We start from the raw sequence: 12,892 nt of genomic DNA on the forward strand, positions 1-12,892 counted from the left end.
AAAAAAAAAAAAAAAAAGGAGAAGGAGGAGGAGGGAGAGGAAGAGGAGGAAGAAGAGGAAAAGAAAAGAAAAAAGAAATGAAAGGAAGGAAAGAAAAGATGGTGTGGTGGCATTTGGTTGTAACCCTGTTATTAGGAAGCAAAAACAGATCCCATGTGCTTTCTGGCCACCCAGCCTAGAAAAAATAAGCTCCAGACACACGCACAGAATTTTATCTCCCTATTCTCCCTTTAGTCTCAGGGACAATGTCTAATGGATGATTGAAAAAAGAGGGAAAAGTGAGACTTCACTTACAGTTTTAATGATATATGAAGTCCAGAAACTCATTTGATTTGGGGAGGAATAGCTACATTTCAATAAGACAGACATTGCTAGAAACAAACACAGCTAGGTTAAGATTCTATTTTAGGACCTATTCATGTTCCCTGATAAACAAGATAAATGCAGGAGACATTACACCTTTGCAGTGAATATAAAGATCTGTAAATCATTCAGAGAATTCAAAGGTGAAGCCTGTGGTAGCCTCTTCCCTCCCCCTCTGCATTTGAGGACTGACATTGCTCAACCTGAAATTAACTGTGAAATTAGCCAACACAAAAAGGTGTCAGCTTTTCCCTAGAGAAGCTCTCACGGATCTCTTGTTCACATGAAAGAATTCAACTCTGCCATCAAAACATATCTGTCTGCAGTTCCAAGGTAGACTTCCTGCAGAGAGCTGGTACATCAGATCACCTAAGGCTGTTCCCTAGGCTGAAAACATAAAATACACTTGAATCCCTTTGATATGACGTTGAGATATCACTCTCTTTACTTAGATTATTTTCTCAATCTATGACATTCACAATAGAAATTTTAGAAGTCATTGTCTTTTAGACTATCAAGCATCTAGTTGCAGGGTGGGGTAGGAGGAGGGTGGCTGGCAACAAGACAGCTTGGCAGGTAAACCTAAAGCCTAGTGGCCTGGATTCAATCCCTGGAACCCATGTAAAAGTGGAAGGAAAGAACCAACTCCACACACAACAAGGGACTTACCTTTTCAGTAGGATTCTACATGATTCATCTGGGAAAGTAGTAACTTTTAAAGCAAAGAACAATTGCTGGCCTTTGTCTATTGCACAGAAATACTATAAAACATCAGCTTAGTTCTAGGTCGTCTGGATGCCATCCAGTGAAACACTTTTGCTTTGTGAATAAGAAAATTTATCAAATCCCAGCAACCACATGGTGGCCCACAACCATCTGTAATGAGATCGGATGCCCTCTTCTGGGGTGTCTAAAAACAGCTATGTACTCACATAAAATAAATAAATAAATCTTTGCCGGGCGGTGGTGGCACACGCCTTTAATCCCAGCACTTGGGAGGCAGAGCCAGGCGGATTTCTGAGTTCGAGGCCAGCCTGGTCTACAGAGTGAGTTCCAGGACAGCCAGAGCTACACAGAGAAACCCTGTCTCAAAAAAACAAAAAGAAAATTTAGTCTCCAAAAGGCAAACAATGTACTCCAGGCCATATAGAGAGTTAACTAGAAGCAGATTCAAAACTACAGCCTATCCTCTGACGTCTGATAAATCTTTACTTAATACTCCAAAAAAAGATTATCAGTAACCACTGGGCAGTAGTGGCACATGCCTTTAACCCCAGCACTTGGGAGGCAGACGCAGGCGAATTTCTGAGTTTGAGGCCAGCCTGGTCTACAGAGTGTGTCCCAGGACATCCAGGGCTACACAGAGAAATCCTGTCTTGAAAAGAAAAAAAAGAAAAGAAAAAATCAGTAATCAAACTCTATAGTTGGTGACAAAAATAAGTCAAGATTTTTTGAGAAGCATTACAGAAGAATAAAGCAGATACCTCTAGTGTAAACACATTTATATTAGGAAGAAGTAAAATAAACTGACTCTCTTTCTTGCTCTCTCACACATATATTATATATGTGTGTGTGTATATATATATATGTATATAAAGATAATCACTATATAGTCTAGTGAATAAAAATACTAAGACGTGCACTAAAGTACTATTAGAACTAATAAACTGTCTCGACGAGGTTGTAAACAAAATAGATCTCTAGACACAATTAACATTCCAAAATTAAAAGAAAATAGTTTCATTATATTATTATACATCAAAAGTGAAATACTTAGAAATAACTTAAACAAAAGGATGAACTTATATTCTAGAGATAACATAGCACTGTCAAACAAATGAAAGAAGAGCTACACAAGCAGAAAGCCATCTCATGTTCATGGGTCAGACTTAACACTGCAAAGACAGCAACACTCTCAAACTAAGCTATTAACTGAATGCAGACTATATCAGAACATCACCCAAATAGCTTCTCTGAAGAAACGGACAAGCTGATACTAAATTCATATGGAAAAATGAAGGGACCAAGAATAACCAAAACAATCTTGAAAAAATAAAGTTGGAAGATTTATACTTTCTAACTTCAAAACTAAGCTTGTAACTTGCAGTTTTACAGTGCTAGCTAGAGAAAGATATACAGGCCAAGGAAAAGAACTGAGAATCTAAAATCAATCTATCTATCTATGGTTAATTGATTTTTTTTCAAAGAGGGTGCCAAAACAATTAAATAGGAAAAGGGTAGACTGTTCAAAACTGGCACAAGAACAACTGAGTATCTATATATAAAATGTGAATCTAGGTCACTACTTCATACACTATATAATATCAAAATCATCAAAATCCTAGTTATAACAGCTAAAAAGCATAATACTCTTAGAAGAAAATGAAGGCATGTCTAAGACAGAACAAAAAACAATGGGAGGAAGTAGTTTTTAATCTAAATTAAAACCTCTCATGCTTCTTAGAATACCACCCCCCAAAAAATGAAGACTTCAATTTATGATAAATTAATATTTGCAATCTTGTATCTGATAAGAGATGTGTATCTAAAATAAAGAATTTTCAATAATAAAAAAGAAATTAGGATCTTGGTAAGTTCCAAGCCAGAACTCTTGGTTACACAGGAGTTCCAGGCCAGCCAGGTTTACATTGTGAGACTCTGTTGGGGTAGGGGGAGGAAAGAAAGAAACCAACTGCAAAATAGGCCAAGGATAGAAGTAAGCATTTCTCCAAAGACACACAAGTGGACTAGGTGCTTAGAAGCATATACAACATCATTAGAGAAATAGTCAAAGCCATAATAAAAGATACCACTTCACTTATTCTAGTATGGCTAAAAGCATAAAAGACAGCTTATAACAAACACTGGCTAGGCTGTGGTGAAAACCCCTCATACACAACTGTTGGAAAAAGTTCACAGTTTGAAAAACTTTGGCTCTATAGAATCTAAAAATGTTATTATTGGTAAATTGCCACAAAAAAATGAAAACAGATCTGTGAAAAAGGTTTTCTACAAATGTGCATAGCACAAAAGGAAGAAATAACCCAAATGTCAATCAACTTATAGATAAGCAAAATATGATCTTTCTAATACACAGAAATACAGTTTGTCAGCAAAAAGTTAAGTGTTGATTCATGCTACAATGTAGCTGGATCTTAGTAACATGTTTATTGAAAAAATAGACAATTACAAAAGTGTACAATTGTATTATAATAAAATAATGGGCAAATATGTAGACAGAAAATAGATTAGTGGTTGGCTAGCCCTAGGTAGTAGGAATGTAGGAGAACTAATGTAAATGGGTATAAAGTTTCTTTATAGGTTGAAAAACTGTTTTAAGATTAGACTACAGCATTGGTTTTATCTCTGTAACTATGCTACAATTTGTTGTATACTTGAAGAAGACTGTATAGTATGTGAATTGTATACCTTAGACAAAGCTATTTGACAAAAGCAACATGTAGCTTCCACCTTGCTCTCTTGGACCACTTGTTTGGGAGGAAGGCCACTTCTGTGTCCTTCCAACACTCAAGCACCTTTACAGAAAGATCCCCACAGAAAAGAACTGATACAACCTGCCAAATAAATGAGTGAGCAACAGCCCCAGATAAGTTTAGCTGGAGTTCTGGCTAACATCTTAATTATTTGGGGAGCCTTTAAATTTATTTTTAAAAGGACATTTTATAATTTTACATAATTACATAAATTTCACATATGTATGCTATATTTACATCTTTTCCCTCTTCACCTTTCTCATACTTCTTCCTTACTCCCTCTCAAATTCGAGACCCCTTTTTCTCTAATAACTATCGCTGCATATATACAAATAAAGCCATAAATGCAACCAGTCCATTTAGTATTGCTCCTTTGTAAATTACTTTAGGGCTAACTACTGGTATTGGATAAGGAGGCTCATCCCTGGGGAATATTAATTCTCCCTCCCTTGAACAATCATTAGTTTCCTAGCTCTTCATCTAGGGGCAGAGCCTGGTGAGAATTACCACTCTTGAGGGTCTCAGTCAGAACCACCAACTAAGCAACTCACACATCCCTAACAAACAGAAGTCACGTTCTAAAAGCCATTAGAGTTTCCATTGTTACTACACAATAACCTTCTGCAACCCTCTCCTTAATGTTAGGCAGTCTCCCAAAGTTGTAATCAAATGAATTATCCGCCCAGCAACCCTTCATCTTTTAAGAGTTTAGATTATCTTTATCCATGGTTTTGCTGTAGTTGTTGGCATGCTAGTAGGAAATAATTCTATCACCTAATGTTAATTGAATGAGCCAAAAGCAGATACCTGATCAAAACTAAGCCAATAAAACCAATAAATTCTCTCAGAATTTAACTGAAACTGACAAAAGGATGGTGTCTGTAGAACTTTAATCCTGTCCATTTTCTACCTCCTGGGAAGAACCTGGACAGCAATGAAAAAGCTTGGCACAGGGACTAGAAGAGATTTAAGACCCAGGAGAGGCAATGTAAGTGGTGCTACGGATTCCTCAGCCCTGCCTTTCCAGTGGAGAAGCCACCTCATTAACCACAGCATGTAAAACAGCACTCAGTACATAAGATGTAACAAAATATTTGTTGAATAAACAAATGGGTATTTATCCACTCATGTTCAACAAAGTTACATTTGACTATTTAAAGGCTAATGGCCTTAATCCTTCTTTTGTTGCCTTTATACATTTTGTTTCTATTACTATACTTAAGAAATAATATATCCTGATTACTGGCTTATATGGTCTCTTCCTTTACAGTTGGACACAGAATATTTTCTTTGGTATCTTCAATACCAGAAAACAGAAAATGCTCAAGAATTTATGTTTAATTGATTTACTTAATCTTGAATTCTGTATTCTTCAGCTTTTATAGTTGCTGCCATCAGTTTATCAAGACCTGACATCTGCAAACCTTGCCCTTATTTTTCATCCAAAATTGAATTCACTCAACAAATATTTGAACATTTGAATACCACACACCACAGGCTACAAATAGACAAAAAAATAAAGTTTCTGCCCTCAAAGACCTTACTATCTGACACAGATAGACTCTGTGTGTGTGTGTGTGTGTGTGTGTGTGTGTGTGTGTGTGTATCTATGGGGAAGTACATGTGTTTGGGGATGTATAAGTGTATGGGCACACACATGCCACTACACCCATCCTCACTTTCGATTTTGTTTAAGATGGTGCTCTTTTGTTCTTTAGCACTGTGTATACCAAGCTAACTGGCCTACAAACTTCCAGAGACTCTTCTGTCTTCTCCAGCTCTCACGGGGCCATACAAGCACTTGGATTACAGATACACACTACTATACCCAGCTTTTGTGTAGGTCCAAAGGATTCAAACTCAGGTCTTCACACTACATGGCAAGTACTCTATCCCAAAGAGCCATCTTTTCAACCCAGGTAAATGAATTCTTGTAGTACTGTGTGTTGTGATGGGTGAGATAAATGCAAGCTATTCAACAGCAACAAGGATTACAAGGAGTTTACACTCTGCTTGAGAAGGCAAAAACACATAAGACAATGCTAAGCACCCAATGACTTAGTTTGTTTTCCAGGTACACTACATTAATTCATACATTTTACAATAAGATCTGATTATGGAGTCGGTTTTTTTCAATTTTCATTCAACTAATATTTCCTACTATGTGCCAAGTAACCCAATTAACATTTCTCCAGTAGTATCTCATTCAATTTCCACATTTTACAGATGAAAGGAGTAAGCCTGAAAGAATGTAGTGATTTCCCAAGTCTCTACAGCCAGCTACGTGGCAGAGCTAGAATGCATCGTGTCTTCCAACTCCATGCCTCAGTATGCCATACTATTCAGTCTCCATAATGGAGCCATTTCCATTCCCTTATACTGAGCTTCTAATCCCATTACCATTTGTCCTATGGCATACAGTACAATCACCAACTACCAACCTGAGAAGTGAGCACATCAGATCACACTACTCTAGCTCCTATTAGAGTACCGTGTGCTAAGAGAAGCCCAGCTGGCTGGTGACGGATGAGTGACTCTTTTCAAGTTATATTTTAACAGTGCTTTTGACCATTACATCTTGATCAGTTGTTCATGTGCTTAGAAATACATTTAAATGACCGTTCCTGTCCTTTGACATTACTAGTTCAGTACAGTCTCGTCATCCATCAGGAGAATTTCTGAACACAAACTCAATGATTCACAGTTAGTTGAGAAAGGGAAATAAAACAGCGCTCATTGTTTTCTACAGAATTAGCACTGTTTGCAAAATCTAGAAACTGAGCAGTTGGTTGACTACTAACAAGTAGGTTGCCCCTTGGTCCTTGAGCAAAAGACTTCTTGCTGCATCACGATCAACAGCTGAGCATGTAAGACTTCAAGTAGCCTTTGTTGTACTGTCTGATTCCACACACTTACAGCAAGGAATCGTTATGTAAGATGGGGAGGGAAAACCAAAAGCCTCACTCTAGAAAACATGTGACACCGCACCTGGTGTAAACTGGGTATTAATACTAGATACATGTTTACTGGAAAAAAGTGGCTTGAAATCCTGTTGAAAACAGCAGTTGTTGATTACATGTGGAGTAAAAATCTCAACCAAGGGAATCTACACTGGTTACGTGAGGAGCTCAAAAATACTATGGAATAACTGGGTCAGGATACATTATAGAGTCAGAACGATCAAAGCTGCAGTGCTTAAACTGATAAACTGAGAAAACATGAATTTACTATCTTATACTAAGTTATAAGACTGGCACCAAAAATACTAATGAGCAATCTCATTAGAAATAACAGAAACTAAAGAACTGTGGACCATAGCTAACTTTACCAGTCTGTTTCAATCTGTTCCAAACAGCAGCAAGGTGGACACGGTTTCTAACTGAAACCAACCGTTTACCATTTGTGTCTACTTAATACAATGTGCCAAAGACTTAAGAGTCAAAAATCTTAAAACCACTGACACTAATAACTATCGAGCCATTATCACACATTCTCCGTTCAGAAATAATAGTGCAAGGGGAGACTTGACTCCACGGGGCTGGAGAAGACCCGAACTGTACCAATTGGTCCAGGTAAGAATTTTCCAAAATAAACCCTGGAGTCACACAATGAAAAAGCAAAAGTAAAAAGCTTAGCACACAGAGCTTTACTGATGTCCAGCACAGTGGATGTAAGCGCTGAAGTCGCCTACTGAAGCCTTTCGCCTAAAACTTTACATTTATAGGGGCTGCTTCCCAAAAGACGCTGGCAAAAAAAAATTCAGAGTACTTCCTCAATTCCAGAGGACCGCGAAGCCTTTTTACTTCACCAGTGACTAACCGAGGACCAGTATCTCTCATGTACATCTCGCAGGATCGCTGTCCCTTAGGGATGGTACAGTGGTACACACACACACACTCCCTGCCCTCACACCTGGGCCACCCCAGGCAGGGATGCAGGGTAAAGTGAGATGAGCTCCATCACACACAGCTCCACACAGCTCACCTCTTAAGGCAAAGAGAAAAGCACCTTTCCCTCAAGACAGCGTGTAGTGACAGATATGTCACCTAAGCAGGAAGGGGGGCATGAAGGCATCTTCCCAAGCCTGGTCTGAAACTGGGGGTCCCGCAGGAGCAAACTTTCCTCGCCTTGCCCAGAGCCTCCCAGGACCCGTCCCGGGGCCCGTACCCCCAGCCCGCGCCCCTTTCGGCCTGTGCGCGCGCCCATGCCCGCTCTCAGGCGCGCCTCCGCGGCTGGCCCGGCCGGCAGAGGGCGGGGTCGCTCACCGGTCCGCAGCTCGTGCTTGACGGTAAGGAGCTGCTCGCCGCCGTCGCCGCCGCTGTCCCCGCTGGTGCCCGCGCCTCCGCCCTCGCCCTCCATCTTCACCCTCTTTCCGATCGCGCGGGTCGCGCGTAGAGGAACCCGATGGGACAGCACACGTCCCGTCTCTTCACAGCTCCAGGAGCCGAGCCGCCGCAGCGCCACAACTCCCGACACCGGGGCGAATCTCTTTCCCGCTCTGGCCGCGCAGCTCCTCCGCCTCCTCCCCTCAGCGGGCACCGCTAGTACGGCGCAACCCCGCGCCCCGCGCCTCCACCTCCTCCGCCGGGCCGCTCCGCCCACAGCCAGCCCAGGAGACAGCCCCGGGCCATCAGCGCTATTGGGCGCAGCGCGCGCGCGTCTGCCAGCGCTCGTTCCCATTGGGCGGCCGATCCTGACGTTTCAGGAGTGGCCCCGCCTCTCTGCTCGAATTGTTGTTGCTTGGCGGGGAGGCAGGAGAGGGAGGAGCGCGAACGCTCCGATTGGTAAGACCCGGGATTCGGCCCCACCTACTCGCTTCGGTGCGCACGCGCAGGCAAGGCCTTCCCTCTCCTGACCTCCCCGGAATGGTCACACCCCTTATTCCCCAGCTTCGATCTGTTAGTAAACAGTGTCTAGTAGTCAGGAGGCGCTCCGGACCTCTGATTGGCTACTGCAGAAAGAGGCGGGGAAAGACGATTGGACCGCTGGGTCCGCCAATCTCAGTGGACAAAGGAGGGTCCGGGAGGGAAGCACTGTCACCCACGTGTTTTCGCGCACGCGAGCCCGCGCGTCTGAGGGTCCTAGGCAACGATCCACAAATGTGTGACTGTCTGGAAGATGGCATGTCTTCGAATGAGAGCATTCTCTGTAGCACTAAATAAATCAAATGAATTTTGTGTTTAAATACAGGTAGGGGCCAGCAAGATGGTTCTGTGGGTGAAAGTGCTTGTGGCCAAACGTGGACAACCACAGTGCAATTCCTGTATAGTGAAAGAGAATCAACAAGTTGACCTCCGACCTCCACACAAGCTTTAAGGGCACGCATCATTCACACAAGGCAAAAATAAAAGGTTTAAAAATTAAATACAGGTAGTTCCTACACACAAAAAGTCAAGGTTCTCTGGTTCAGGGTTATTATTTATTTATTTATTTATTTTGTAGCTCCTAACTTTGACCCCCTGGTACGTCTGGCACCACCTCCCAGTGCTGGAATTAGCAGCATGTGCCACCATGCCATGCTTATGATGTGCTAGGGATGGAACTCCCAAGCTTTATGAATGCTGTGCAAGCTTTCTACCAATTAAGCTACATCCTCATCCCAATTTTTCATGTTTAAGAAACTCAAAGAGTGTGGAGAATCATAAAATAAGTTACAACTTCTGCTCCTGAACAGCTATTAATGGAACTTGAGAAATGGACAGCTTGTATACAGGCACAGGAAACTATAAAGAATTTAAACAAAACTATGGACCAGTATCAAGCATTAGAGAATCGCACAGATGGCAATGATTATTCTCAAGGCTTTTAGGGCAAGTAAGACAAAAATACCACTGGAGACATTTCACACAGAGGTAACTGTGAGCCTAGGTCTAGAGGAGATCAAATGCTGGTAGGCTAAGTAATTGGTAGGCTAAATGAAGTGTAAGGGAAACAGCTGTATAGGAAAGATGAGTGTATTTTTATTTTTCTTCTTGTAAAGAAAACACCTGACAGAAGCAATCTATAGAAAGAACAGGAGTTGCCAGGTGTGGTGGCAATAGACTTTAATCCCAGCACTCAGGAGGCAGAGGCAAGCAGATCTCTGTGAATTCAAAGCCAGCCTTGTTTACATATCAGGTTCTAGGACACCCGGGGCTACCCTTTCTTGAAAACACCAAAAAGAGAAAAAAGAAATCCCTGGACAGGGTTGAGGAGTGACCCTCACATTTTGAGGATAGAGTGTATCATGGAAGTGGGAGGCATGGAGGAGCCGGAGACTACTGGGTCACGTTGTGTCTGTGGTCAGAAGCAGACAGAGATAAACCGTGGTACTCACCACTCTCCTTTCTATTAAGTCCAGAACCCCAGCATGTGGGTTGGGACACCCAGCACAACTAAGGTGGACCTTCCCTGTTAAGCCTCTCTAGAGATGCCATTAAAGAGACACCCACAGATGTATCTCCTAGGTGGTTCTAAATCCAGTCAAGCTTAGAATGAAGATGAACTGGGGCCATAAGATAATGAGAAATCTTTTTTTTTTTTTTTTTTTTTTTTTGTCTTGGTTTGGTTTGGTTTGGTTTTTTGAGACAGGGTTTCTATGTATAGCCCTGGTTGTCCTGGAACTCACTCTGTAGACTAGGCTGACCTTGAACTCAGAAATCCACCTGCCTCTGCCTCCCAAGTGCTGGGATTAAAGGCGTACGCCACCACTGCCAGGCAATGAGGAATCGTAAATGTTATACTGAAGCGCAGAAATTATTTAGTAATGAAGTCCCATACACTAGTTAGAACAGCAAAGCCACTCTCTTATAACTTGTCATTTCCCATGAGGCTGCTGGGAAGAGAGGATTCACAGGGAAAGAATGGACTCCAACTGTAGCACTACCGACAGCTTAATTTCTGTAGCAGAAATAGGTGGTACCAAGAAGAGACTTGAGCATAAACAATACAAAATGATACTGTAAATTGCACATGGATTAGATGAGGGGTGGGCTAACGATCATCCAGATAGCAAATCCAAGGCTCTGCGAGCCATAAGCTCTCATTTGTAAGTATTCCATTTTTCTGGAAAGTGGTCAATAAAAAAACCAGAAAGACAATAAGAAATGGCTATGTTCCCCTAAAATGTCTTAATGGATATTGGTATTTGAATTTCACATGCCATAATATATTATCGCTTTAATATCTTTTCAACCATTGAAATATACAAAACCCATCCTTGGCTCATGGGCCTTTAAAAATTAGACACTGTTCTGTATTTGATAGTCTCCAGAGTTGGCATATTTTTGTATCACAGTACCATGGAAGAGAAAGTTGAGATGTCTAGGAGCCCCCTTTAGATGGATGCCCCAGCTCCCTGGGTGAACCTGCCTGCAATGCCTGTTCTCCTTCACTGTGACTATAGACTTAGCAGAGCTATGTGGAGCCAAGCAATGGCTATGTGCAATTGTTCATTTGTACGTGCAACAACTTTCATTCCCATTATGTGCCAATTACTGTGGTAAGTGTCAAGAAAACAGTGTACACAAAACAGATGCCAGCCCTCTTCCTTATAGAGATTACAGTTTAAGAATGGGAATAAATTCTAGGTAATCACATATAAGAAACTCCAAGCTTTTCACTATGCTCACACCGTAAATGGAAGGTCAAGGTGCTATAACGGGAGGCATCAAGGAGTACCTGTTTAGGTTAGAGAGTTGCTGGAAAGCCATTGTATGGAAGTACTACTAATTTTTTGTTCAGAATCTTTAAAGATGCATAAGATTAACCAGGACTTTGAAAAAAAAAAAACTGTCCTAATGCTGGCCAATCTCATTTCCTCTTCTTGGACAAACAGGAAGAACTTTTTTCTTTTTTTCAGTCCTTTTGCAGCTAGGTTCTTATGACAGTTGGCCAGTGGGCAGACACGGCCAGACACTTTCAAAACGAATCAAATAACCCCATGCACAATTGCAGTCTCCCACACTAGCTTTTGCCTGCTGCAGCAACCACACAAGCTTCTCTCTCCCTCTCTTCCTCTCCCTGTCCCTCTCCCCTCCCTCTTCTTCTCCCTCTCCACTCCCTCTCCCTGTCCCTCTCTCTCTTCCTCTCCCCCTCACCACCACCCCACCACCACCACCCCCCAACCCCGCTTCCTCTCATTTTGTTTTGGGTTTTTTGTTGTTGTTGTTGAGACAGGGTCTCACTACACAGCTCTGGCTGTCCTGGAACTCACTCTGTAGACAAGGCTGGTCGAAACTTGTACAGATCTGCCTGCCTCTGCCTCCCAAACACTAGGATCAAAGGCATGTGCAGGCATGCACAACAAGCCACGTTTTGAATGCAAAGGCATTTCATTTTGGAAGACTCCTGAGCTGAGCTCTCTCTGGAAAGATAACCACCTGACCAGCAATAAGTCTTTTAAGTATAAGCTACTGAGGTGGTAGGATGGTTCACTACAAAAGCGTTATGTACCCAACACTATTTCACAGAGGCATTGTTCAGGGGAAGAAAGTTTTAGGATGATGTTCCAAGATAGGTAAAGAACCTGTTGTACTTGAGAGACCAAGAGAAACCAGTGGAGCTTTTATTGCCATAAGCAAGCACATGCTGCGAGATGTATAGGCAAAGGCATAATCACAAGGTGTATGTCTGTTCTTATTACTATTTATGAGATTTATCTATGAAAGGGATTTAAAGTGGAGAATGATATAATTGGGACAGTGTTTTTAAAAGGTTATATCACTGTATGTGTGTGGTGTGAGGGTGGGTGTGGTATGTGTGTGTGTGTGTGTGTGTGTGTGGTGCGTGTGTGTATGGTGTGTATGTGTGTGGTGTGTGTGTATGGTACGTGTGTGTGTGTGTGTGTGTGTGTGTGTGTGTGTGTCTGTGTGTGACACCTGAAATTGTCCTCCAAACTCTATATGTCCAGGTCCTCATTTTCTACCTAGTTGGAGATAGGATATCTTTGTCACTGTGGTGGATAGCCAGTCTAGCTGGTCCCTGAGCTTCCAGGGATTTTCTTGTCTCTGCCTCCCATTTTACCATAGGAACACTGAGAACATGAATGTGAGCCT

The 12,892-nt window shown here is 41.9% G+C and overlaps 1 protein-coding gene and 2 long non-coding RNA genes across 3 annotated transcripts in view; 2 read left to right on the forward strand and 1 right to left on the reverse strand.

Moving 5' to 3' along the window:
* Positions 1-5,392, forward strand: part of LOC116080010 — a 9,108-nt gene extending 3,716 nt beyond the window's left edge. Inside the window, exon 3 of the long non-coding RNA XR_004114279.1 lies at positions 5,128-5,392. This is a non-coding gene — a long non-coding RNA (uncharacterized LOC116080010). The remainder of the gene's footprint in view (positions 1-5,127) is intronic.
* LOC116080011 overlaps positions 1-5,951 on the forward strand; it is a 76,793-nt gene extending 70,842 nt beyond the window's left edge. Inside the window, exon 3 of the long non-coding RNA XR_004114280.1 lies at positions 5,576-5,951. This is a non-coding gene — a long non-coding RNA (uncharacterized LOC116080011). The remainder of the gene's footprint in view (positions 1-5,575) is intronic.
* The window catches only part of Rps6ka5 (ribosomal protein S6 kinase A5), a 202,030-nt gene extending 193,512 nt beyond the window's left edge, over positions 1-8,518 (reverse strand). Inside the window, exon 1 of the mRNA XM_031356192.1 lies at positions 8,123-8,518. Coding sequence (XP_031212052.1) covers positions 8,123-8,216 — 94 coding nt within the window. The 5' untranslated portion in view covers positions 8,217-8,518. The remainder of the gene's footprint in view (positions 1-8,122) is intronic.
* Between the last annotated feature and the right edge of the window lie 4,374 nt (positions 8,519-12,892).

This window comes from Mastomys coucha, unplaced genomic scaffold (genome assembly GCF_008632895.1).
Source record: "Mastomys coucha isolate ucsf_1 unplaced genomic scaffold, UCSF_Mcou_1 pScaffold6, whole genome shotgun sequence".
In the NCBI taxonomy this organism is placed as follows: Eukaryota; Metazoa; Chordata; class Mammalia; order Rodentia; family Muridae; genus Mastomys; species Mastomys coucha.